Genomic DNA, 27803 nt, shown 5'->3' on the forward strand with positions numbered 1-27803 from the left:
AGGTCTAATCTTACTTAAACCCTATAATTCTACTCTAGGAGACAAGAAGTTTCACAGAGTGATCACAGGTGAGTGGTAGCAAACATTAAACACAGGGAAATGAAGTATTTAGGGCAATAAGGAAAACTATGGATCTCAGTCACTATCACTTAGAAAAAGGGAAATGCAACTGAATGCCTAGGTTCTTACTGTGGCTAGGTACAGCCATTAGCATTGTTTCTTTAGTCAGAATCCTACTAGAAAAATACCATGTGCTACAGTAATTATGCTGGTGGTTCACATCCCATGGCTATGTCTCTGTCATGCAACCAGTCACACACTAGTTGTGAAATCAATTGTGCCAAAGACACCTTGACAAAGGTTGCAAACCTCCTGCACAATTACCATTGTGTGACTGGGTTTTTTCCCCCAAGAGGATTCTGGTCTCTGGCAAAGGTTTGCTTACATATGACCAGAGAAGAAATTGTGAAAGGCTGGATTTTCATGGATCCCAAAAATGTATTTCACACACCAAATGGCCAGGCCACACATACTTCCTTTTCTTCTAACAATTCTCTGCATTTCCCATCCCCTTTTAAAATAAAGCCCTCAACTAAAATCAGATGCATACATTTTGCTTCTTTAGGATCCAAGACATTGCTTAGAAACTTTGTAAAGAACTTTTAACTTTTGTGAGTGCTTTCAAAACTAGAAACAATTACTTTGTGCCCTATGAGAACAAATGAAAGTGAAGGAGTTTGAGCCGTTAAGAAAAGCAGCATGAATTCTTTTTCTGTATGGTTAATTTTTTTCAGTTAACCATCATTTGCATCTACTTTCCTAAAAAGATGTTTAAGAGGAGCATGGATTGTCCTGAGGGGTGGAACCTATCCCTGGATATCTTGCATCACCTGGAACTGGATGGCATCAGAGAGGGCCTCTCCCTTTGATGTCATCCTGACTCCTCCCTTCTGTGCCAAATAATCACTCAATGGTTTTCTCTGCTTGTCAGAAGGAAGTAAATCAATACTTACAGTAGAAGAACTGATCCTCTAGGCATGGTTTGGGCAGCCTCCAGAGGTCCAGGGCCATACCCACACATCCCTGGACCCTCATCCCCAGTTAATGTTATTACAAAAAGGGGGGGCAGTTAGGGGTTCCAGCACTGTTGAGGGAATCCCAGAACATGGGAAAATTGTCCTCATGCCTTCTTCTATAAGGCACATGGCAATTTTAAAAGCATTTTTCAATTAAAAATATTGGGATACAGTGATGCTGGGTGGTACTGGGAATTTATATCTAGGCTCCTTTGGGTTGTCTTGAGGCCACACGCCACAAACGTTGCCAGCTGCTGGTCTAGATCCTGGCTGACTGTGCAGCTGGCGTCAGCTATCCAGGAAGGAAGGGAAGAGAAGAGTGAGGTAGAAGCAGACTCGAGAAGCTGATGGCTGAGTCTCAAACTAGCTTTGTTCCCTCCTCCCCATAACCAATCGTGGAATGGAAAGGAGGTATGAAGCTGTTTGAGGCAGCATAGCCTCAGTGTGAATTCCTCATGGCCACACAACCTGTTCCTGTCTCCTTCTTGGGCCTGGGAGGAAAGGACTAGGGAAAAGTGTTGCCTGGGGCTTCTAAAACCTTTATAGTGTTGCATGGCAGACCAAATTTGGTCTGGAAGTCCTCCATTTCAATTTACAGCTTGACCCTAAAACACTTTTTACTTAGGAGATAAGTCAGAGATCGGTCTCACCATGTTCCAAATAAGGAAACTCCAGATTGCAGCCTCTGTTGGTTGTTGTTGTTGTTGTTTAACCTGCAAGCAACTTTCCCTCTAATTTTCTTTGAGTCCTGCACGGAGGCTCTGTGCCTGCACACAGGGTTCCAGCCACGATCAGAAGCAAATGTCTGGCAACACTCACTTAGCTGTGGGCGCCTGAAGCAGTGCTGCACGCTTAATGCGGTTGTGCACACCCATGTGGCTTAGAGGAAACATTGCTTGCAAGGATATTCAATGAAAATCCAAACATCTGAGTGGTCACATTGCTTCTCCTTATGTCCTTTAGTAAAGTTATCGTGAGCTCAAGTGTTGGGCTGCAGTTCCGCATCCGTATCCCTTGTGAGCAATTAAGTCACTTGTATAACCTTCATCAAGCTGTTGCTCTCTGCAAATTGTTTTGGGAAATAAGTCAACTTACCTGTGGTAACTAAGATAAAGATTGCAAAGCACCCTGTGTTTTAAACCCGTACAGAAACAAAACAATACACAGTTCACACATGTAATCCTATTACCTTTCAAAAAATCATCTTCAAATTGTTGTGAGGTGACTCTCTGTGGATATTTGATTCCTGCGCCCCAAGTAACTAGTGGTGTTAAAGTCTCTGATGGATGACTGGCTCCATGTGTCCCTAAGCAAATGGCAAAAAGCAAGTCAAAATTACTTTACAATAAACTGTTATTTCTTAACATCACGCCACTGCTCCTGAGCTTCCATAGCTGTAAGCATTAAATAATACCTTTTAGAACATTTACACCCATCAAGCAGAATATGCTCAAGACCATCAAAAACCACTTCTGCCTAACAATTCCTGTGAATTTATGGATGTATTATACATCCATATGGCTCACTATAAACATACATCTATCCCACTTATCAATTCTCAGCGGGTTTCCAAAGTCAAAGGCAAGGCCTCCCCAGTCCTATGATCCAGAAAACTGGAAAGACCAGAAAATGCATTCTTTTATATGCAAAACATCCGCTCCACCAGTATCACTTCCTAATCTTTACAGAGGGAGCAAGAATGAGTGTGGCTGCATTGTTCAGTCCCAGTGTGTCATGTAGATTCAAGAATGGTTGTTTTGATCCTTCTTTAAAAGTTTTTGACTTTATGCATGACAAGCAAAAAATATGAAGAGATTCCTAGAGAAGCAGATTTGAGGTTCTCAGGCTGAGGTTGCTATTCTGAGAAATTCATGACTCTGAATCTGGGAATAATTGTATGCAAGACCAACCCAAGATATTTCATTAAGGAAGAAAGGCCTGGGAGTGTACACTGGTCTTCCAGCACCTCCTGTCTGTAGCACTTATTTCATTCTGTGTAATAGTAGAGCCAGATCACCCTGTGCTAATGTACAATATGTCCCCTTCCTCTGATTGTATACATTGCAAACAGTTTTTTTAAAGACTACAATCATACTAGGTCATGTTTTCAACCCAAAAGAAAACTGATTCTGAACTTCCTGCCTCTCTGGGAAAGAGGGCACAGAACATAAAACATTTCTTGCTAGCCACTAACTCTGTGATAACCTTCTGAAAGATCTCACCCCAATCTGTCATTCCATGGTCAGAAGTCAAGATAAAAGCTGTGTTGCCGTCATTTCCATAAAAATCCTCAATCACCGAAACAATTTCTTTTATACCTTCATCAACTTTCCTGATATTGTTCTTATACTCCCTGTAGAGGACAGAAAACAACAACATGTTTTGACAGAATAATTATAATGAAGTTCCTATAAGCCTGGGATTGATCTACACCAAACAGAAATGGGTTTTTACAAATTTATTTTGCATTTAGTGTGTTGAACCAGGACTTGAAAGATCCAGATTCCAGTATATGCTGAGCCCTGAAACTCACTGGATGAGGCCAGGCACCTTCTCTCAACCTGATCTCTATCATGGGGTTCTAGCTGTATGGATAAAGTGGAGAGAAGGATAGCTTATATTATATCAGAGATCACTGGAGGAAAGGTGGATTATAAATGTAAATACATGGAATGAATGAATAAATTTACTTCGCCCATTATACTAGAAACTTGGCACTCTACTAAGAGATACACAGTCATAGTACAGACATGTTTGAAACTTTGGCTGACAGGCAGTATGACAGAACAAGTCCTTGCTCCACTGACACATAACAGTACTGTTATAAAGGAATTAAAGTGTGATGTTGAGGACATGGAGGCAAGCAAACAAGTGAAGGGCTTCAGAGAACCTAGTCCAGTTGTGCTTTCCCTACAGTCCTGATGGTCTTTTACCATCTTCTGCCAATGGGACACATTTTTAATAGTTGTCCTTGAATTCTGCTGTCCCTTAATGAGTTATGATTTCTCACAATGTGTTTTATCAATGTGAGGTCTTTTTACCTTTCTTCTATGCTGTAAAACGTTTAATCTAAAAGACAGGTTATAAATATTGTAATTAATGTTATATTTCACTGTGTTTTTATGTTTAGGTTTACAGCAGTGTTTTTATGTTTATGGTTTTTTCCCCTTTTTTATGTGAGTAAGCTGCCCAGAGTGTTGGCATGCCATTAGATGGACCCAACAAAAGCCTAACAAACAAACAAACAAATTTCCAAAAGGCTGTTTGTCCTGAAAGGTCTCTGAAATATTTGCTTCTCTGCAAGAATATTTGAAACACAAAGTTTTGCATAGATCCTCCTGATGTCCCAATATAAATAACCAAGAAGGTTATATTCTGAACTCAAGGTTGTTTATCTAAAAAGATGTCCAGAAGAGTAGGAGATAGAAACATGAAATCATGCATAGATACTACTAATATCCTGACGTAAGTGGTTAAATCTTGAAATCAAATTTGTTTTTTGTTTTACTCTATAGAACAGATTTTCAAAACAGCAAGACTTCAAAACATAAAATTTTGCATGTATACTAGTGATCGTCCAACCTGAATACTGGGTAGGTAAATAGCTGTAAATTGCTTTGTCCAGAACTCCAATATGACACAGTGAGAGCCAGCTTTAAATAATACCTGATCAAAAGCATTGGTAGATGCTCCCATCACTTAAGTGTTCTCATATAAACTGCAACTACTGTATAGGATCCTTTCTCTCTTGCTACATACTAAGTAATTTATCTATTGTCCACTAGGCTTTTGTCATGTTTATTACTTTTATTTTACCAACTCTGTATTCTAATGAATATTTAAGAAGAAAAAAAATGACCTGGGTTACAATATGCTATGACACAGAATTTTTTTTCAAACAATATAGGATGAAAACACTGTTCTTTCAGCTATAATGACTGAACAGATACAACTGTGAGACCAGTACTCCTAAATTTATAAACAGGGAGTTCCATTTCTGCTTCAGTTGAAATATTAGAAATGCAGTTAACAAGTGTAATTTTATTACAATATACTTTTTGTGTACGTAAATCACCCAGAGTAGTTCCACTAAATGAATGATTAACAAATAAATAAATAAATCAGATTATACATTGGGAAACTTAAGTCTTCAGATGTTGTTAGACTACAACTCCCTGCACTCCTCACCACTGATTACACTGGCTGATGAGAATTCCAGTCCAACATCTGGAAACCCATATTTTGCCTACTACATCAAGCAGCAGACCATTTACAAAAGAAAGTGATGTATTTGTATTAGGGCATATTGTTTCTCCCCTTTTCTCAACAGTAACCTTTGACTCATACTACTATCCTCTATCTAGTCCTTTGATAGGTTAGTTTAGTATCATTTGTCGGCCATCTTTCTCCCTCTGAGGGGATACAAGGCTCATAATGTTAAAATAAAACTAAAATCACAGCAAATTACAGATTAAAAAGCAATTAAACTATGGCAATCATTAAAAATCGATTCAATTATTAAAAACATTTAAAGCTTTAAATATTTGGAAGATGTTATAATATTTGCAGCTGCTCTATGACTTTTATGTTAACTAAACATGTTCAGAAAATGCTTGAAATATTTTGTTACAGCATAGCTAGCCAACTTGCTCAGAAAGATTCATGACCAGGTCTCTATGCAGTTCAAATGTATTTAATGTACTGGACATGGCTGAAACAAAAGTGATTTTTTGAAAACACACAAAGGGTATGATCCAATCATTATTAAGTCCTTTTAAGCCCCATTTATTTCAATATGGAAGGTAAGTCCATGTTTAACTCTCTCCCACTGACAATAATGGGTACTTAAAACTGTGTAATTTTGACTATATCATACTCTATTACACTTCAGAAGATAAAAATTAATACAATGTACCTTGAATGTGGCCGATGAGCATGTCCATTTGTGTCTATTCCTAATAAGTGCAGGAAGAAAACTATTTTTGGCTCATGCAATTTAGAGTGCAAAGTTTCATTGTTTCTGGCAGAGTTGAAGAACTCCTAGATGAAAAAGGTCCATTAAACATTATTCTGATCACCAAGAAAGATCCAAAAAGGATTTTGTTGTTCTTGTTGATTATGTCATATAGAAGAAAGTGTGCTGCTTAAAGAGCTAAATTTGGTTAAATTCTTCCATTTGATAATTGCCCTCCATTTCCTTCTACAGGAAAAAAGTAAACAGTTTGGTGTCAATTATGTTACTGAAGTATGTGTAACACATGCCTCTAACTGTAGAAACTTCTAACCTCAACATAAAGGGAACAATCAAATCCCATCCTTGTCTTAACAGTTTCTTAACCAGGATTTTACAAATGTTTCTTATTAACATCTAAAAAGGAAGAGAAAGGCACAAGAAAATACAACATAATTACAGTGCATTACAAAGAGGAACAGCCTTAGCTGATGAAAAATGTCTACTTGCAGTAGTATGCACTTTCCCACAACTACATATCTTGCATTTAGCATTCTTTGTTTTGAGACTGGCCACTGGAAGATAAACATAAACTTAATTTGCAAGTCTGATTGCTGAGACCATATTTCTCATAAAGGAAAACAGATGAATGGGAGGAAATGCGCGGTCCTCTTGATGTCTAGTTTGATCTGGGAAATAGCCCTAAAGAATCAAAGGAGAACAAAAGATCTGTGTACACAGAGAAAAACACTGGTAATTCCCTTCTGCCCTGCCAACTCAATCTCTCTCTCTCACACACACAGTCCAGGACAGAAAGATGTACTTCCCCTGAAGCCCAACAGATCAAGAAGAGACACCAGCTATATACATGATTACCAGATAGCACCTAAGAGACCATTTTATATAAAAGGTACCATAACCATGCACAAGGAAAAGAGACAGGCACAAAGGACATACGTATCTCTCTCTCTCTCTCTCTCTTTTTGTGTGTGTGTCTGTTTTCCCATGCTTCCTTTGGCAAAAACATGTTGGCTGAAATCCTAGGAGTTGCACTAGAGTAGGCTCACTAAATCAGCGGGGACTTGGTGAGTCAACTCCTCTGTTCAATTCCATTGATTCAAATCGGCCTCCTCTAGTGGAACATACTATGCTAAGCAACAAGATTGCAGCCACTGGGTCTTTTAATATGTGTTTGGTCCGATCTAGGCACATCAGATGCAAAACAAATGTTTTAATTTACCTTAACATGATCAAAAACCCAAGTGTCTAGAACAGTGGCATCTTCTGCAGCAAAGTCTTCACTTTCAGCCTTGTAACAATGGGTGTAAACATGATCTCCAGTAGCACCTGCAACGAATCACCCAGATGAGGAATTTTGTTTTTTAAAAAACTAAGAAACAGTAATAAGAGTGTTGTTATATTCAGCCTTTAAAGATATAGCCAGGGGCAGCCCGGACTTTAATTTAATGAATAATAACTTTACAACAGGAGTAGACAAGCTGATATTCTCCCAACATTTTGGACTGGAATGTCCTGTCATTCCTAGAATACCCTGCTTTATCTACTCTTTATGTATTCTTCTTTTACAAGGTTAAAGAATCACAAAACCAGGCATTAATCAGGAGCACACAATGTACCAGGACACAGGTAACTAAAGTTCTGTATGCTCATAGTGTTGGCTTGTCAGAGAAGAGACCAGCTCTAAGAGTTCAAAGAAACCGATTACAAATATAATATAAAAGTCGTCACAGAATACACCATACCAAGAAATAAAAAAAATACTACTGTGCTTGGTGAAAAATGTTGTAGTGAATGTTGATATACAAATGACTGCTATATTTCCTACAATGGCCAAGTATGTACTGGCCAATTCTAGCAGAACAAAAACAGTCCAATAATAGTTGACTGGCTAAAGAAGATGTGGGAAATGACACTAATGCTGAAATATACCTATTTCAAAAAGGAATTAAATTATGCACAAAATAATCAGTTTATTGAAAGATGGGCCTTGTTTATCAGTTCCTGGAATGAAAAAAAAAAAGAAAATTCTTTTCTCTTCTACTTATTCAGCCTGCTTTAATTGTGTTTTTGTTTCTCATTTAAAATGGCATATAAATATAGCTATTTCTTTTTATACTGTCTACTTAATATATATGCTCTTGAATTTTTGGTTAATATTTAATTCTTTTAGTTTATTCATAAACCATCCTTGATGAACCTGCTAGAATCTGGGGTGTGTGTTGTTGTTTTGAAAAAATTGTAATAAAGAGACTTAAATGAAAATAAATATATAAAACATTTTTAAATTACAGAACAAAGGTCAGAATCCTGTTAGTTACACTTCCTGGCAAAACCCCATCAGTCTAATTCTCAGCTGCAAACTACTGCAAGTTAGAAAGTTGGTAGAGGCATGCACAAGCTGCTGCACGTCAGTTGCATGACTGTTGTGCACAACATCCACTGCTTACATTGACTTTTTAAGTTACAGCAATTTGCTTTTGAACTTTATACCAATGGAGTTATGTCAGGATAATTTGCCACTTGGATTCTGGCCAATGAACTACCTGTAACATTCCACACAACAGTCTGATGTTCAGCAAAAGCAACAAGTTAAAAAAAAGTTGCTTGTAGTGAATTTGGGCGAAGCATAATAAAGCAACATATAAACAGTTTAAGAGAGTGACTCATGGTTAGGCCTCTACAAGCTAAGTAAACAAGATGTGTCCAGTAAACAACAACAGCCTTCTCATTAGAGTGGATTTTGAGAAAACGAACAAACAAAACTGTCACCATGGTTTGTAGTGCAGAAAATACAAAAATGAGCATAAATATGCAGAACATATATAGACTGGTGATTCCTAACAGCATCTCCCCTTGAATCAACTGTTGAATGGTGAGTCAATATATATTTAAATACTATTGATTCAATGGGTGGACTCTGATTGGGACTACCAATTCTATTCAGCCAGCATGTTTTCAACAGCAACAGATCACATGTCTCCAAAAGAGCTGCCTTTTCTGGCATGTGCAAATTCAAAGCACAATCTGAATACAGTGGTGCCTCGCATTACGATGTTAATTCGTTCCAGCGAAATCACTGCAGAATGAAAACGTTGTAATTAAAAAAAAACCCACTGAAATGCATTAAAACCTGTTTAATGCATTCCAATGGGCTAAAAACTCACCGTCCAGCGAAGATCCTCCATAGGGCAGCCATTTTTGGTGGCTGTCTTGTGAGGAATCCATCCCAGAAAACAGTGGGGAGACATTTTATTTATCCAGCGGCCATTTTGAAACCGCCGATCAGCTGTAGGAAAATCGTTGTTTTGCGAAGAATCGGTTCCCGAAGCAGGGAACTGATCATCGCAAAGCGAAAAAAGTCTATTCAGTTCATCGTTTTGTGATCGCAAAAGCGATTGCAAAAATGTCATCATAATGCGGTTTCGTTGTAATGTGGGGCAATCGTAAAGCGGGGCACGACTGTACAGTACTGCATTCTGTAGGAAGTCTTTTGGAAAATAAGTACCAGTAAGGTTAAACATGCTTACCTTTGGCAAACATAGGCAGAATGTCTGGACTTCCCCAGCTCCAAGTATATTTACTTTCATTGAAAATAGAATCAAATTCCACTGGGTTTTCTTTCCATCCTGTTCATCAAAAGACATATTCTTATTGCTGCATGTTACTTAGAGAAGGAGAGCTAGATTTTGTTGTGGGAGTATAATGATAGCAAAACACATTTGGGAGAAGTGAATACAGTCATATTTAGTAAGAACACTCACAACCACATTTATATGATCATGCAGATATTTTATCATTGGTCATACACACCACTTTCCATACAAAATAGGAAGCTACAGCTGGCTGCAGCAGTCAAGCACTCGTATATTCCGAAAAATGAACAAACATATGCATATCATAACTTACAGTATACATTCTTCTTTCACAGAACAGAATTCTTACATATGGATCAGCTACTAAGTGCACTATATACACTAACATAACATCAAAAGTCTTAACCAGATATATTTGTTAGCTAACTTAACCCCACAATAAACCTGAGAGAAAACTCAGTGTATGACATATTTTGCATCATACCTCCTGCAGGAACACTTTGAACAGCTGATCAAAGTTATTTTCCCTTTTTCCTTTAACTCTGATGACAGTTAAAGCCTAGTCTTAATTCCCAGATACAAGCAGAAAATCAATTATGTATACATGTTAGTGAGAGTCAAGCCTCTTTGAACTCAATAGCCTAAATCCAATTGTTAGTTTCAACTAGAGTAGACCCATTTTTAAAAAAATGTTACTTACTTAAGCACTGAGTATCCACTCAAGTAACAGACCTACTCTATTGGGGACTAACAATAGCATTTAGGTTATTAGGACTTTTCAGTAGGGAAGCATCAGATTCTGCAGTAAAGGTTCTTATTTTCTCTTTCAAATAGCAGGTGCATACTGAAGACTACCATTCGAGGTAATGTTCACAGCAGTTCAGTTTCTCCAAAAATAGTTTATATACATTTTTATTAATATTTATAAAGAACAGAAATATTTAAAGAATAATATTGAATAATATTTAAAGAACAGAAAAACAACAGGAATATATCATTTATGTTGAAACAAATAAACTCAGCATAAGCATAATTCCCATTCCTTTGAATTGCAAAGTAGCAGGGCTTGGGAAATACTAGAGTAAACCGAATTAAGGACGTTCATGGAAGAAAATTCTCCTGATCCTCTTTCATATTTGCAGCCCTGAAAAATGTTCAGAGGATCAGGGATAATGTCCAGAGAGGCTTTTGGGCCGAGGGCTTGCATATAGAAGACACAAACGTCCATGAACCTCCTTCCATTGATTTATCTCAGGAACCAAGAAATAATCATTTGAGAATTAGTCACAAAATATTGTAACAGTTTATCAGTTTATTAAAACAATTCATTGCGTGGATGGATCAGCTATTGGCCTACCTCTAGCAACAGCACTGACATCTTCATAAAATCCAGCGATGAGGGCTACATGCCCAGGTCTAGATTCTGTTGGGACACGAGTATGAGATACTCCCCAGCTGCCTTTGGATAGTATGATGTGCCTGAAAGTAAGACACAAGGCTGATGAGTACATGGATTTTTAACTTAACAAAGGTGATTGAAGAATTCTAGTCAAAATAAAGTGGTTCCACTTTTTAAGCTACTGTGAAGAAACTTGTACCATGCTCCAAGAATTTTGTGCACAGAATTTACTAGATATTGAATTCTTTGCCACAATGTGCACCTTCAGTATAGAATTCATGGAAGCAAGCCTCAGGCCTCTCACAACCATGACACTTCCAGTGTACAGTAATGATGCTTTGCAATTTTAGGTAAAGGTAAAGGTTCCCCTTGACAATTTTTGTCCAGTTGTGTTCGACTCTAGGGGGCGGTGCTCATCCCCATTTCCAAGCCATAGAGCCAGAGTTTTGTCCGAAGACAATCTTCCGTGGTCACATGGCCAGTGCAACTTAGACACGGAACGCTGTTACCTTCCCACCAAGGTGGTCCCTATTTATCTACTTGCATTTGCATGCTTTCGAACCGCTAGGTTGGCGGGAGCTGGGACAAGCAACGGGCGCTCACTCCGTCTCGTGCTTGGTCTTCTGACCCTGCAGCACAGACCTCTGCGGTTTAGCCCGCAGCGCCACCATGTCCCTTTTGCTATTTTTCCTACCTAATAATAAATAACTGGAGTTATGCTGAACTATGGTTTATTGAAACAGATAGGATCAAGTGATAACTTATTATTTATTTTTGAAAAAAAAACTAACCATGGAGCTTCTAACTTTGCTGTAGCAATAAAAGTAGAGTTAATACAGAAATTAGATACTTTTTATCTCCTTTTCATGCCCAGGAGGAGGAGGAAAGAAAAGAAGAAAAAGCATGACCTCAATGTTTACTCAGGCTTGTTTCCACAACAATAAAACTGTGGCTCATCATAGTATCCAAACCAAGTCAGCCCCTTGTGTTCATACTTTACTGACAATTTCAAAATTTCTGAAAGCAGAGTGGATTAAAAAATCAAATATTTTTAAAAAATCAAATTGATTAAAATCACAATTTAAATCCATTTTTTAAAATTTAAATTGTGATTTAAATTGTGATTTAAATCCACTTGGTTTAAATCAAGTCCACCCAGTCTGAAAGTGTGAAAATGAGTATACTGCATTAGGTTTAGCAAGGATACACTACACATTTTGACCTCTGAGATAAACAGTATGCTTATTCTATACTGAAAACAATGTTTTAATGGTAATTTAATGATTCTCCGGTACATTTGACCTGTATCTCCAGCATGTTGGTGCAAATCATTTCTACTGCATTTAGTGAGAATATTGTTATTGACCTTAGGCGTTGGCTATATTTCTCAGACATAATAACTAAATTTGAAGACAGGGAGTCTATTCAGGTTAGGCATTACAGAACTAGGGGTGGAGATGAAGAAACATAAAAGTTCAGAAATCAATGCAGGCGAGGCTTCCTTGTTTAAAGCAACTTCCAAAATGAATACTTAGAAAAAACTTTTAGTTCTAATCAGTACTAAATGTTCACTCTAGATACAACAAAAGCAGGGCAAAAGAAGACATAATCATCAGCTAGATAAGGGGCTGAAAAACCAGATCACACTTTCCTTCCTCCGATTCAAAGGTTTCTGCCCTCTGCCTGAAGGCTTCCTGGATTGGATCACTCCATTGCTGAGATAGGACAGTTCATACAGTACTCTGTTATCATAGCTCCCCTTAAACAGAAAAGTAGTAGAGCAGAAATTCGTTGCTGTACTTTGCCCTGAAGTGAAATGGTCCTGCATAACCTCTGTTAAACAAGGGGAAATAATGTATCAGAAAAGTGAGACAAATGAGATTTGCTGGAAGAGATTCATGGCATGCCTCAAGAAATGCCATGCCACTCCCAGAGGAACCTAATCTAGAAATTTACTGGGTTCCAGTATCACAAAAGGAATCAGATGCATAGAATGCTACACTTACTTGATGCTTTATGATTTGTACAGGTTGTCTCATCCAAGCAAATGCAGTGAAAGTTTGAAAATCCATGCCTGCAGCAGAGAAGTAGTATAGAACCTTCAAGTCTTAATAGTTCAAGCATTGCTCTAACTGGAACACTATATTTTACAAGGTGCTCCTGTACAACTCTCTTGCAGGCATAAGCAACGTGGGATGCCCTCCAGATGTTCTGGACCACAACACCCATCATCCTCAGCAATGCTCTGTACAACAGAGCCCACTTAATATGCTGGGGTGGGCAAGCAGACAACAGTGCCAAGTGAGACTCAAAGCAGTCTATGACAGGCTCTCACTAACGTATCTGCTTAGATATACATCAGAACCAACAAGCATTCCTCACGGTGTTCCAAGTCTTTGTGGAAGTGCAGCAAGGCCTCACCTCTCTCTCACTCCAGCCCTTTGTGTTCACCAGAGGTGTTGAGGAAGAGGCAGGTCTTCTGTGTCACTTGCAGGAAGTGTTGGAGAAGAACAGAATGAACAGGAAAAAATGTTTGTTACTTCCGACCACTTGTGCAGGGCAGAAAAGGTTTTAGCCATCCAGCAAATATGGAAGGCTAAGGGGAAAGACAGGAGCCTGCTTAGAAGAGGATGAAAACATTTCTCCTACTTCTCTCCTTCACCAAGCTTTCTGGCAAATTGGAGAAGAACCAGCATCTCCCCAGAGTTCTCTGGACGGAGGCAGCTGGGGATTGTAGTTCCACTGAGTAGAAGTTGGATAAGAAATGCAATGTGCTACAGTCCATGAAAATCTATGTCACAATAAATGTCTTAGCGAATCAGGATTCTTTTGCTGCAAGTAAATAACATGGCTGCACCTCTGGAAACAGTTACCTCAGGTAATGAGCATTAGAAGTGCCATCGTCATCTACTTCATAAAGCGAGTCTGCACGTAAACCATCAGCGACAAAAAGTACTAAGCGCTGTGCTGGTGGAGGCAGTGGTGTGTGCTGAGGAGTCATGCCATGGACCAAAGGAGATGTGAAGTAAATATCAAAGATAGAGATCAGGAACACACAGTGTACCAGGAGACCAGCAACAATAAAGATCTGCATGTTCATGGCGACAGCTTGTCAGAGGAGAGTCCAGCTCTAAGAGATGAAAAGAATTACAGATCAGGCATGCAACAAATTACAATTATAGGTTGTTGTGTGGACCAAGAATACACAATAATTAGTTGCATTAGACAATACAGTACTGTAATTAGTTGCATTAGAGGCCATAATTCTATGAGGGCAAATCAAACCTGGTAGCCATTTAAATTTTTTACAAAAGAAAACAACTGAGAATTGCAACAAAATACAGTAAATTAAAATGCATAAACAGCATTGAGGCCTGCAGCTTTTGGGTTAGAAAATCTACATCCATATTTGTTTATCTCCTTCAGGCATTCTTAAAGTTCCTAGAAAAGCATCTTGTGAAGATGTCTTATTTATCAGCCTGGATTCTATAAACTCTGTCCCAAGGGCTGAACCTGAGGGTACTCCAGGGAAGGATCCTTCTATTTCCCCACCCTAACACATGACTTTTAGAGCATGTGCAGGAGGAACAGACAGGCAGGCAGCGGTATTTAGTCTGGTGCTGTGAAAAGAAGCATCAACCAAAGGATCACTACCAACAGATGCTTTGTGAGGAAGCGAAGACAGCAGCCACTTCACCTAATGCTTCTCTTTAAATCCAATGGATGAATGTCTCTCTGTAAGAAAGTCTTCTTTAAAGGAAAAGCAGTGTTTGTGACCAGCATCAGCTGCAGTGGGACCCAGCATTTGCCACACTGTGCAATGGATGCCCTGGCAACAGAAATGTCATCCTGATACTAGTGTTGCCTCTTGTGCCCTAAAAATGACTCACAGCCATTATGTACAGAGTAGGAAGCTACAGACTCATTTTTTCCACCCCATCATCCATACCTTTAAGGGCCACACTTATCCTCCCTCTCATACACAAAGTCAAACAAACTGAAGGTTGTTTCTGTTTTGTTTTTCAAATCTATTTGGTGTGGCAAGAGGTTCCAGTGGTGACAAACAGCACAAAAATGGACATTCACACCCATTGGAGTCATTTGGAAATATCCCTGTCTATAGATGGGGCAGGATTCTGGATGATTAGGTGGGCCACACACAAACCTTAGGATACCCAATTCCCATTTCTGCAGCAGACTTTCAGAATAGTATTCTGTAAGGTTATCAGAGGACAATCCCATAACTGCAGGAAGGCCAGTCATGCCTACCACAGGTGTAGTTCCCTTCATGGACCCCCTGACCTCCCTGAAGTTCAAGGCCTACCATGGACACCTGTCACGTACTCGCCTGTCCCTTGGTTCTTTCACCAATCAAAGGGCACAAGCTACATGTCATGTCGCTAATGTCAAGACTCTAATGGATAACCACGTCATGTCAAGACTTTAACGGATAACCACTTCTTACCACAGGTCCTAACCTCTCCTAGCTAGGAATACCTTCAAACTCAAGCCAATTCAATTTTTTTCCACTGGATTGTTTTGTGCCACCAATTTGTCACATTCCCACCTGTCCCTGGGTTGTTTCACCAATCAAACGGAACAAGCTACATGTCGCATCGCTGCCACCAGTTGATTACATCAACATTGTTTATTATCAATCACAGAGGTCCAGGCAAAGTGTCATTTTGAAAAGAACCAAATAGAAATTGTTTATTATTACAGGAGATGAAGGTATGATCAATGTAGTTAACTCTTAACAAAACATCCTTCTTCGTACACTCTCAACTGCCAACCGTCTCTCTCTACTCCAAAACACAAATCCTCTAATCCAGAAGTCCCCAACCTCTCGCGCATGTGCAAAGGAGAGGGAGAGTGCTCGTGTGGTCATGCTTGCGCTCATGCGCAAATGGCAGGGCGCGCTCATGTGCATGTGCAAACGGCAGGGCGGTGCTCGGGCGCATGCACAAAAAGGTGAGGGAGCAGTTGTGTGGGTGCTAGTGCACACATGCGCAAAGGGTCTCTGCCGAGGGCAGTGTGTGCGAGGGTGGGTGGGAGGTCTGTCTTTGCGGCCCAATCTGGCTCAGGCCACGGACTGGCAATGGGCCACGGACCGGGGGTTGGGGACCTCTGCTCTAATCCCCCATCTCCTCCCCCTGCAGAGACTCTTACATCTCATGACTCCACCTCTCCAACACTCTCATTGGTCCATTCAGATAGCATATTAATATTCATGACACCATACCTAGGATTCACACTAACCCTAACAAACTGAGGCTGCCCCCAATCCAGTCCAGTCCAACATTTTACATATATTTTAAGAGCGCAGGCCACAGCTCTTGGGAACCGAAGTACAACAAAAGAAGTTGTCGCAGCTCTATTACTGCCTGATAAGAAGACTTCTTTCTTTCTTCAATTTCTTCAAGTAATGTTGGAGGGAAATCTACTACCAGAGTGCCTGTGAAGATTTTTTCCCACTATGGAAACTGTATTTCTTTTGCTGATTCAGGTCTTCCAAGATTAATGGAAATGTCAACATAATGAGGCAATATGCAGACCTAGTTTTCCCAAAGCCACAACGGCAAATGAAAATTTCAGACACTTCACATTGTTGGAGATGCTAAGCTCATTCCCCCCCCCCCCTTTAAAGACTACAATATAAATCTTCACAAAATCTGCAACCATTTGTTTTCCATTTCTATTTATGTTTCCAATACATGGTGAAATATGTACAAAGCATTATTCAGATGAATATGCTATGCTAGTGTGAAGCTATATTTAAAAGTGTCAAGGTAAGTCACTAAAAATACTTTAGAAGCACCGTGCTCCAACGAGCAATATATTCCTGCTGTATATAATTTAAAAGCATCAACTAAAAATGCATTTTCAATAACCGTCAATGCCATGGCACGTCTGTTACAAAAAGGGTATGATTATCGGCTATTTTTCTAGTTGACAGGTTTTAAAAAAAACATTACACAAGATTTAATTCAAACTGTCAAAGAGATATGAAACAATTCATCCGTAAATAAATGGAAACCAGAGAGGAATGTCACCTCTGTTAAAATATTAAACTGATACTACCATATTGTTCAGCATTAAGAATACTTCTGTACATTAACCAGGTTTTCAGACTGCATTCATATTGCTTCTCTAAGTTGCATATAGACAGTCTCTGTTACATTATTCTACACCAGGGTTTTAAAAACCTACACACAGTGATATTCCCACCTATGAGAAGATAAAATTAACATGAATTAATTTGCATGATGCATATGATTCATTGTATATTTCAGTTTATACACATTTACACTGAAATATGTTTGGTAACTCACATCATACAATATGTTAAAATGCCTTTATAATGAATATACTCATGAGTGTTTTGCACATTACAATAACAAATGTCACCTGTTTTAAATTGTTAATATGGCTCAGCTATGCAGAAGATTATTGCAGCAGTATGAATACAACCTGAGGCACAAAGCTTCCCAAGAGCTAAATATTCCATTTAATATTACTCAACTTGTCAAGCCAACATTCAGCATTGACAATTCCTTCGCAAAATATCCAAGGGAAAAGAATATGATTATCTGCTGTCCTGACTTGTAGGTCATGAAGCAACTGTTTCACGTTCAAGACGTGCTCCTTTGAACTTTCTGTTGAATTTCCTAGGCGACAGCTATTCAATCTGCCCTCTGGTGCAACCCCAAAATATGGGGTGCATGACACAGAAAGACCAACAAGTCTTTCAGAAGCCATAGCAGAATTTGGCTAAGACCATCACAACAACTCTCAGAAGGTTTACAGCACCATAGACCAAAGGCAAGCAACAAGCAAATCTTTAGATGTTGCAAGACTGCAGCTGACATCATGTTTCACTATTTGCCTCACTTACGAGGAGTGATGGGAATTGTAGTCTATCACCAGTGATATGGGCCTCTTTTAATAATAATTTTTAATGACACCATGAACGAAGGTTATGGTCAAGCATTTTTCCTTTAAGCCCTCCTATAATCCCACTCCCACTAAAGGCCAATTTTACCATAAATTCCCAATAACATCCCAACAAGGGAATCCAACCTTGAGGTTTGCTTGCTTGCTTATTTGCTTGCATGTTTAATTTATACTGCCCATCTAATGGCATGCCACTACTAAAGCTGTTTACCGAACTTACAAAATGACACCACAATGTGGGCTATATTTAAAAGTTAGACAATTGCCTAGTGATGGAGCTTATACTGGATCCAAATGCACTCACTGAGGGCTGCACCCCTATTATTTTTCTTTCTGTGAATTTCAACAGAAAAATGACAAGAGGGGAAAGTAGGAGGAACCAACAGGACGTTTGGCTCTGGAGAGCAGTGGTTTTGCTGGTACGAGTGGAGTTTTACAGTTCCTTGCAGTGGTTATTCCATTTTCATGCTCTTTGCTAGCAGATACAGCATCATCACCAATTTCTGTAGCGGTTGTGGTGGCAGGAGACACGGAATCAGCCTTTGGAGGCTGTCATGCATTGCCAGCCACTGCAATAGCCAGAAAAGTACCCCCCACTACTCAATTGTAAAGAGTTCTACCAAGAGAGAAACATAAACTCAGAGAATGCTTGCATTATACTACAGGCTCAAGGAGACCCAGAAACATTATATTAGAATATTCTACATAATATGATTATATTATTGTCTGCACAAAAAGAAAACCAAGTGACAGGGACAGGGTCCACATGAATAAGGAAGAAAGGACAGTACAATTGACACCAAGTGAGGGGGCAACAATGCCACTGGTAACTCAGCAGGAATGTGCCATCATGACTAGTGAATTTAAATGTGGCCTCTACTCGGCATGCACAAAGCTAACTAACTAACTAACTAACTAACTAACTAACTAACTAACTAACTAACTAACTAACTAACTAACTAACTAACTAACTAACTAACTAAATAAATAAATAAATAAATAAATAAATAAATAAATAAATAAATGGTTGCTTTTTTATTGGGACTGCTGGAGGCGCGGAGTTATGAGGTCTAAGAGACTCAGCAGCAGGAGGAGGAGTTTAGATAGGGTTTTGAGATAGAGAGATTTGGCGTTTGGGTGGGAGAGTGGTAGTTGAGAGAGATAAAGGAGAATGTTTGTTTAAGAGTTAATAACATTGCTTGTCCTGTCGCCACCTGTATCAATAAACAATTTCTACTTGGTTCTTTTAAAATGACATAAGGCCTGGACCTTCATTATTAATAAAAGGTCCTCGTAGGTATCCTTCATTCTCAAGAGACTATGGTAATATGCTCTGTATGGAGGACTTGGAACAGCATCTAGTGTGGCTGAGAAAGCCAATTCGAGAGTAACAATCCCTTCCACACCGAAGACAAATATAATCTGTCCCCTGTCCAGCTCCCTGATTTTGCTAGTTTCGGGACTGCCTCTTCACCTCAGCCTGCTGGACAAGGGTGTCTTCAAATTGGGAGAGGCCATGATCCACCTACTTGCACCTTTCTGGCTCCCTGTCAGGGGCTACTGTTATTTAGGTGCAGATAGGATTGCTCCATTTTGGTTCATTTCCAGCATGTGAGATTGCTGGGATTGAATCAAAGCAAACCCTTCTGCTTTAAATTGCCCATTCAGTTTCAATTTCCCAATACAGTATTGCTAAGCTTAGCATTTAAGGATATTGGGAAATTAAAAACTTCCTCTGGGTCAGAGGGAGGAAGCAAAAAAAATAAAAATAAAGCAGCACTGATGCATTGTATCTTTTGGGGGAGAAATGGAAAGCTTCCTCCCAGAAGGAGGGTGAGACAAAAGAGGGCAAGGGGGTAGATTTTGTTCTTGTTGTTTTCTTTCTTGTCTTAAAGGAGACAGGCCAAATAGAGTTGCTTGAGGTGTGTAAGCCAGGTGGATGCAAGGATCACATCAAAAGGTATACTGGACCTCAATGCAACCTTAAGACACCTTATTTAGCTTGCTCCAGTCTGAACCATCTAGTCAAGTCCAGAGTTACTGTCAAAATAAATACAGTGGTACCTTGACTTACGAACTTAATCCGTATTGGAATGGCATTCGTACATCGAAAAGTTCATAAATTGAGGCAAGATTTCCCATAGGAATGCACTGAAAACCATTTAATCCATTCAGGATTTTTTTGTTCATATGTCGAGGCACTGTTCGTAAGTAGAGGCATTAGTTCCCATAGGAACTAATGCAAAGCCGGTTAATCCATGCTCTACTACTAGGGGGAGAATTTTTCTTCTTTTGACCTAAGTCCTAAGATGAACTCAGGTCAAAAAAGGGGCAGGAAAGGTTTTCTTTTTTCATTTGAAGGCGAGGCTCTGTTCGCAAGTCGAAGCAACATTTTGCAAATGGAGCCATTCATAATGCGAAATGTTCGCAAGTGGAGATGTTTGTAAGTCGAGGTACCACTGTATGAGAAAGGATGATTCGCATTTGTAAAGAAAAGTGGGATGTCGCCATAATAAATAAAATAATTTTCCCAGCTGACTTTGTTAATCCAGTTCTCTACATTCTGAGCTAAAAATTTTCTTTCTACAGTACAACTGAAGAATTCTCAAGATTATTTGCAACATAAGACAATCCACAATTAATGTAAAAAGATTAAATCAGTCTATAATTAAAGTAACACCAAATTCAACTATAAATAAATGATCGATTAAGTATTATTTTAAACCACACAAAACTAAAATTGTTCATCTGCACTACCATTATTTCTCTTCCTCTCTATATCATTAGCCAAACCACTACAAATGTCATCATATCATTAGCTCACAGTAAGTCTTCCAATGCCCAAATGAATTGGAAAATAATTTTGCCTGGTACCCAAAGGAGAACAACACTGGTGCTAGGCACACATCTTTGGCAAAAACCTTCCACTGCTTGCCTTGCATGAAGTGGGAACTCACCTGGTTTTGTGGCAACAAGATCCCCCTTCACATGCAACTTCTCCATATAGTAAAGAAGGAGTCAGGCATCACAGGTCCTGGGTATTTTGAGTGCACTGCACTTCTTGGAGAGAAATATCTAATGAATGCAAGAGTCCAATAATCCCACTCAGTATATTCTCTCTTCTTCACCTGTGTAGAGTATCATGTCCTTGTGGCGCCAGATGCAACAAGAGGGGGATGATGTTCTTGGTGCACTTCTTTATATCTGGAGTCCCTAGAACAGAATAACCACAACTACTGTGTACTGTTCTATGAATACATCTGCCCCAGCCATACTTATTAGCCTTCACCGTCAGCATTCAGAGAGCACTTGTTTTTTTTCTTTTCTTCCTTTTACCATGATATTTATATTCAGTATCCATGGGGGACTTGGAACCAATCCCCAGCAGACATGGAAGTCCTACTGTAATTCTATTTTATTCATATAATACTCCAAGAAAACACTGTAGTGTGTGCTGTATATCACTAGGAGGATAGGCTTGCTAAGAAAAGACTCATCTTTTTAAAATTTAGTATAATCATCAAATGCCTAAGCAGATCTATAGCTACAGCTGCAAGCTCTTTTACATTCTATAAAGCATTAGACCTTAAAAATTAGGAACATTTATTATTTAGAACAACAAACAGTCTTATGGCACCTCCAAAGCAATAAAACTCTACCTAGCATACTCTTTCACTGATTGTAAACTGCTTCATCTGATGAAGTGGGGCTACAATCCAGGAAAGCCTTATGAACTCAATATTTGATTGTCCAAAAGATGCCACAAGGTTCTTTGTTGTTTTTGTTACTTAGCTACCTCACTATAATCATTTAGTTGCCAGCAACTCTGCAAAAGTTGGCCCAATATTTCAACCGGATTTCTTGACCAATTCAAACAGCTAACAATCAGTACATTCCTGAGGCATCTCCCCTCTCCCAAAATCGCTATTTTTCCATGAATTGCTGTCGTTGTGCTATCAAGTTGGAATCTCCGTAAATATTGTTTCTTGTCCATCCAACTTCAATAGGCCAAAAGCCCCTGCTTAAGCTATATGGGTTTCTTCAAAACACATCATATGGTGCACAATGGTGGAGGATGGGCTTTCACTTAACTAGGGCTTATTTTTGGGGTAGGGCTTATATTACGAGCATCCTGAAAAATCATACTAGGGCTTATTTTAAGGTTAGGTCTTATTTTCAGGGAAACAGGGTAGGATAATTTATTATTCGTGTTACATTAATTGTAGCATATTCTTCTCACAAACATCTTCTCAAAAGGTAGTATATATTGCTTTTTCCACCCACCCACTATCTTGCCATGTCCCTGTAATCACCCACTGCAGTACATGAAGCTGAATGAAAGCAAGTATTAGCCCTGCAACTGAGTCTGTGACTGAGTTAGATCGAAGCCAGAGCTTTTCTAAATCATGACAGCATTGCTTTTCAACTGAGGAGCTGGGACAGAATACCAGTTCAGAGGCTGATCTAGAACAGACTGTGAAGGAGGTGTCAGTGAGCCGTCCATGATAACTAAGGCTAATACAGAAGATAGAGAATGTAAGAAAAGTGAAGAACTACAGAAGTCAGGGCGGACTGTTGTACCAAAGGCGGGAGAAATTGAACCGATGGAAAAGGCGGGAAAGGTAGATGTTTGTTTAGTAGAAGAGGGTAAGAGCGGGAAGGAGGCGGAGCAGGAGTTGACAGTTTAGGAGGAGGATATAAATGAAGAGGGAGTACGCTGCTTCAGCTCAGTGATAGCAGAGTATGAGAATAAGAGAATCGAGGCATGTAAGAAGGCGTTTGAAAACATAAGACATCAGGGGCTCTTGAGAGAGTTTCCCAATTTGCGTGTCGGAGGGCTCTTGCCAGAACCAGGTATTAAGGAAAAGAAGCTAATCCAGTACGTGACTAGAGAGTGGACGGTGATCATGGCGCCTAGGGAACTGGAGCTACAACATGAGGCAGAGATCACGCATAATCGGTTCTACGACCGTCCAGACGAGAGAGGCTGGATCCACCATGCCTGTTGCGGGACTATTTGCGCCCTGCGGAGCACTCCTCCCAGGACACACGGCTGCCAGGAATGGCTTGGGAAACTTCCCCAATGAGTCCCTGGGACTATGAGAAGACATTCAGTTCTGTGAGTTGTGGCCTGTTGCCCGAGTTGAAGTTATTTGATCCTATAAGCCAGTGGTTCTTAACCTTGGGTTACTCAGGTGTTTTTGAACTGCAATTCCCAGAAACCCCAGCCAGCACAGCTGGTGGTGAAGGCTTCTGGGACTTGCAGTCCAAAAACACCCAAGTAACCCAAGGTTAAGAACCACTGCTATAAGCAATGTGCTGGAGGAAGAAGGTGTGAATAAAAGCGACAATTCAAAAATTATAAAGACATCTCCCTTTTTATTTCCCGCAGAAACAGAGGAGCCGCCTAGACAAAATACAGAACCCAATCACACAGACCACTAGGGCATTGCAAACATTGGTCCCCAAATGCACATTTGGGCTAGGAATGGATACTGGGTGCAACTTTCGATGTTACCTTTCAAAATAAATATTTGAAGTATGAGATTCTAAGCCCCATTCCCCGGTGGTTGTTTTTGAGCTACATTTTTAAAATAGTAATCATTTATCTGCACTAGTTCTCAAAACTAATCAAAACAGTTACATTTTGGTGACTTTAGAAGATGCATTTGTTGCACACTTGTATGTGCCACCAAAACGCACAGCACAAGCGTGCAGTTGAACTATGTGATTTTCTTCATCCACAATTTAGTGAAGCCTGGTACCTAAAACAGTAGCACTTCTGTGAAGTCACAGTTAACATCACAAAAGGATCAACTTTATCTCTTGTTAAGTTACAATCATACTGCATTCTGCCCTAATTAAACACCTCTGCTACTGGGAAAACAGCAACACTTTACAAGAGGAAAAGTCTGCATAGGTTTAGGACACTGAGCTGCCTTGCCCAATTTAAGAACGGTGGGAATGGGAAACCTACAGTCCTCCGGGTGTTGCTGGATTCAACCTACACTTCTATCAGTCCTAGACCAGTGGTTCTCAAACTTGGGTACCCAGATGTTCTTGGACTTCAACTCCCAGAAATCCTGGCCAGCATAGCAAGTGGTGAAGGCTTCTGGGAACTGCAGTCCAAGGACACCTGGAGACCCCAGTTTGAGACCCAGTCGACTAGACAACCTAGCCAATAGTGGGACAAGGATGATGGGGGGGGGAGAGAGAGTGAAGTCCAACGGAGCCAACGCAGCAAGGGAAGCCCAGCGGGCTCTGGACCCTCCGCGTCTAGTACGGATGCAGGCGGGAGTGAGCTGGGTGGCTAACGACAGCCTCGTACGTGCCACTCGCCTTCACTACCTGGGAGTAGCCAACATTTTTTTAAAGAGTGAAAAAGATGGGAGGCAGGAAGGCTTTGGTCAGCTTCTCTGAACCATGAGCCCACCTGAGCCGAGAGCGAGAGAGTGAGTTCAGGGAAGCCTCACGAGGCTGGGAACTAACACAGCGAAGCCTCTTGGCTCAGAGCCGCCACCCCCAAGGAGGTTTCCCCGCAGAAGCACCACGCCAACTCGGCCACCGAGTTTGCCCACTCCAAGCCCGCTGGCAAGGGCGCCCGACCGCTGCTTTACTACTTACAGCCCCGGCAGCAAGCGCCCCGCCGCAGTCCTCACAGGGCGCCTGGGCGGCATGAAAATTATCGCGAGATCCCGGTGGAAAGAGGGCTAGGGAGTTAGGAGACGGAAGAGTCTCTTCTCTCTCTTGGTATCTCTATGTCTCCCCAATAACGCCCAATCACAGTTGTACATTGCCCCGCCTCCCTCTGTGCACCGCCGATCATGTTTCTAGAGATAGAGAACGATAGACTGATGCCCACGCTTTCTATTTGGTTTCACAGGTCCATTTTACGCTGAGTTAAAGCCTTCATGCTGTGTGCCTTCCGTTCACTGCAATGGAGTTTATTCCTAGGCAAATTGGGACAGGATTGCAGCCTTCAAATTGGGCGGTTACAGGATTCATCTGAAAGCAGCCTTTGGGCTGAGAAGGTAGTGTTTTGGAGGGACGACTGAGATGTTTGTCTTTAGAATCACCTGTGCTGCAAACTTAATTAGGTTTTATTAGGAGACACTCTGCCCTCATTGTTGAAAAACCAGTAAAGTAAGCGAGAAACTATAGAATAGCTACAGCAGCATAGGAAGCCATTCTACAACAATCCTAAATTTTGTGGTAATTAATGCGGTGAATTGGATATTACAGTTCTAGATTCAGGACTTAACTCCCGAGTTGTGTGTACTAACGATACATAGATATATGTATCAATTAGTTCTTTTCTCATGAGAGGATTACCCACTCTGGAGTTCTCCACTGAATCTGAGCGGGCGGGAGCAGGTTTTAATTTTTTTTTTTTTTAAAAAAGATACTACTTTAATGATAAAGCTGTGTAATGGGAGTTCCAGAATGGATAAGTGGAAGTACTTGTCCACACATTCCTAATTCAAATATGAAATCCATTGCCACAGGATGTGGTGATGTCGGTTGTCAACTTGAAAACTTGCATAAATTTAAATGAGGGCTGGATATATTCGGCTTAATGGGTAAATAAAGCTATCAGTTGCTGCTAATCAGGATGACTGTCACCCACATAGCAGAGATAACATGCTGTGCTAATAAGCCAGCGTTTCTGTTATTAGAGGACATGAGATGAATGCCTGCCCTGCTAATGAACTTTCTGTTGGCGAGTGCCTAGCCATTGTGTGAGCAGTATGTTGGATTATAGGGGCCTTTGGTCTGACCCAGCGTGGCTCTTCCTAAAGCACATATCCTAGAGTGTGTGTACGCAGATCTAGAGTTTAGGATACTCCTGCCATCTAATCCGCTGTCGTTATTGAATGTTGGAGGAGTCTCTGAAATTGAGTGGCTTCGAACCACCCTGTCATGTACAGTACTCCACTTTTGTTGTTCCCATTGTGTCAGGCAAAAACAGAATACGCTGCAGAAAGCTGACTGCGGAAGAATTGATGCTTTTGAATTGTGGTGCTGGAGATTCTTGAGAGTCCCCTAGACTGCAAGGAGAACAAACCTATCCATTCTAAAGGAAATCAAGCCTGAGTGCTCACTGGAAGGACAGATCCTGAAGCTGAGGCTCCAGTACTTTGGCCATCTCATGAGAAGACTCCTTGGAAAAGACCTTGATGTTGGCAAGAGGAGAAGGGGACGACAGGGGATGAGATGGTTGGACAGTGTCATCAAAGCGACCAACATGAATTTGACCCTACTCCGGGAGGCAGTGGAGGATAGGAGGACCTGGCGTGCTCTGGTCCATGGGGTCACGAAGAGTCGGACGCGACTAAACAACAACAACATAAAGGGACAGCTTTCACTTCCCCAGCCTATAAGGGGAGTACAGTAGCAATGGTCTCACAGCAATGCAAAGCTGTTATTAGATGGTGCAATTTGCTAATACTGTCGCCACCCGTCGACACTTGGGAAGTATAACATGGATTTTTAAATATTTCGGAACTTAAAAAGTAGCGTGTTTGATGTGAGATAAGACGTAGTTGTATAGCCGGAATTCTTATGCTCGCTTTCTTTTTTCTCCCTTTGGTGGGGAAGGAACGGCCGCTGCGCAACATCTTGTGCGTTTCTACCGCTCCAATTTTACTACCTTCTGCAAATAAGATGGTACAAATAAGCGGGTTCCCCCCCCACACACACACACACACAGAAGGATGCTCCTTCCAGCTGTTTGAGGCGCGGCGATCCTTTGAATATCTCCAATTCCCACCCCCGGATTTCACCCACCGGAAGTGTCGCAGCGGCGCACTCGCGAGGTTTGCGACTCGGAAGCTGGGACAGGTGGAGGGGGAAGGAAGGAGGAGGAGGAGCGAAAGGGGGGAGGAGGAGAAGGAGGGCGCCGGTGATTGGTGGGCTGCTGCTCGCTGCTGTGGTAACGGGGTTTGGCTGGGGCGCTTGCTCCGAAGGGCCCTGCGGCGGGTGCTTCCTCTTCTCTCAAGATGGCGGCCGTGGGGGGCGGCGGAGTGAACCCCTTCCTCAGTGACTCGGAGGAGTCAGACCCCGAAGACACCAGGCCCGGCGGCGGCAGCAGCAGCAGCGACCCGGGGGGTTCTGCCGCTCCGCTCGCGGTGCCCGCCGCCCCCTCCTCGCCGCCCCTCCCGCAGCAGCAGCCGCCGCCGCCGCCGCTTTTGCCCCCTCCTCCTCCTCCTCTGCAGGCCGAGGAGCCGCCCCGAGTGCCCGTGGACGCGCTGGCGGCTCAGCTGCTGCGGGACCAGTTCATCCTGACGGCTCTCGAGCTGCACACGGAGCTGCTGGAGAGCGGCCGGGAGCTGCCTCGCCTGCGCGACTATTTCTCCAACCCGGGCAACTTCGAGCGGCAGAGCGGGGCCGGCGCTGGGACCCCGGCCCCGACCCCGCCCGCCTCGGCCGCTCCGGGGGCCCTGGCGGTGGCCGGAGGAGGCAAGGAGCCTGGCACCACCGGACAGCTCCGTAAGTCGAGGGCAGCCGCCCCGCCCCACCCCACCCCACCCACCCCCCGGCAGACCGAGCCCCGGCGGAGCCGGGTGTTCATCGCCACCTCTCTTTCCCCCTTTTCGTTATTGCGGCCCTGGATTGACCTTGGCGCGTGTTTGCTTTCGCTGCCCTTCCTTTATTTCGCGTCAGGGCTTCTGTAAATCTTCACAGAAACAAGGGTTCGGTTGAAGCAGCGGCCGATTGGTCTTGTAGGTAGGCCTCGTTGTGAAAGCCAGTGTTTTGACATGGCACTCGTGAAGTAACGCTGCTGGCAACGCCTTGCTTGCTTGACTCGG

At 41.4% G+C, this 27803-nt stretch overlaps 2 protein-coding genes across 10 annotated transcripts in view; one reads left to right on the plus strand and one right to left on the minus strand.

Annotated features, from left to right (window-relative positions):
* The window catches only part of PIGN (phosphatidylinositol glycan anchor biosynthesis class N), a 90198-nt gene extending 65442 nt beyond the window's left edge, over positions 1-24756 (minus strand). For 2 of the 3 annotated variants that reach the window (XM_020786684.3, XM_020786681.3), the window contains exons 1-9: positions 24619-24756; positions 20952-21207; positions 13914-14170; positions 10999-11120; positions 9576-9674; positions 7268-7374; positions 5992-6116; positions 3299-3429; positions 2266-2382 (exon numbers count right to left, since the gene is read on the minus strand). In XM_020786684.3, coding sequence (XP_020642343.3) covers positions 2266-2382; positions 3299-3429; positions 5992-6116; positions 7268-7374; positions 9576-9674; positions 10999-11120; positions 13914-14140 — 928 coding nt within the window. In that variant the 5' untranslated portion in view covers positions 14141-14170; positions 20952-21207; positions 24619-24756. The remainder of the gene's footprint in view (positions 1-2265; positions 2383-3298; positions 3430-5991; positions 6117-7267; positions 7375-9575; positions 9675-10998; positions 11121-13913; positions 14171-20951; positions 21208-24618) is intronic. The other variant, XM_020786683.3, reaches the window with a different exon arrangement.
* A 2155-nt stretch (positions 24757-26911) lies between these two features.
* Positions 26912-27803, plus strand: part of RELCH (RAB11 binding and LisH domain, coiled-coil and HEAT repeat containing) — a 102991-nt gene continuing 102099 nt past the window's right edge. For 3 of the 7 annotated variants that reach the window (XR_013545148.1, XR_013545149.1, XM_078393394.1), the window contains exon 1: positions 26912-27483. Coding sequence is in view for 4 of the 7 variants with exons in the window: in XM_078393394.1 (XP_078249520.1) it covers positions 26994-27483 (490 nt within the window). In the remaining 3 variants the exon portion in view is untranslated. The remainder of the gene's footprint in view (positions 27484-27803) is intronic. The other 4 variants (XM_072998528.2, XM_078393393.1, XM_072998529.2 and 1 more) reach the window with 3 other exon arrangements.

This window comes from Pogona vitticeps, chromosome 4 (genome assembly GCF_051106095.1).
Source record: "Pogona vitticeps strain Pit_001003342236 chromosome 4, PviZW2.1, whole genome shotgun sequence".
NCBI lineage: Eukaryota > Metazoa > Chordata > Lepidosauria > Squamata > Agamidae > Pogona > Pogona vitticeps.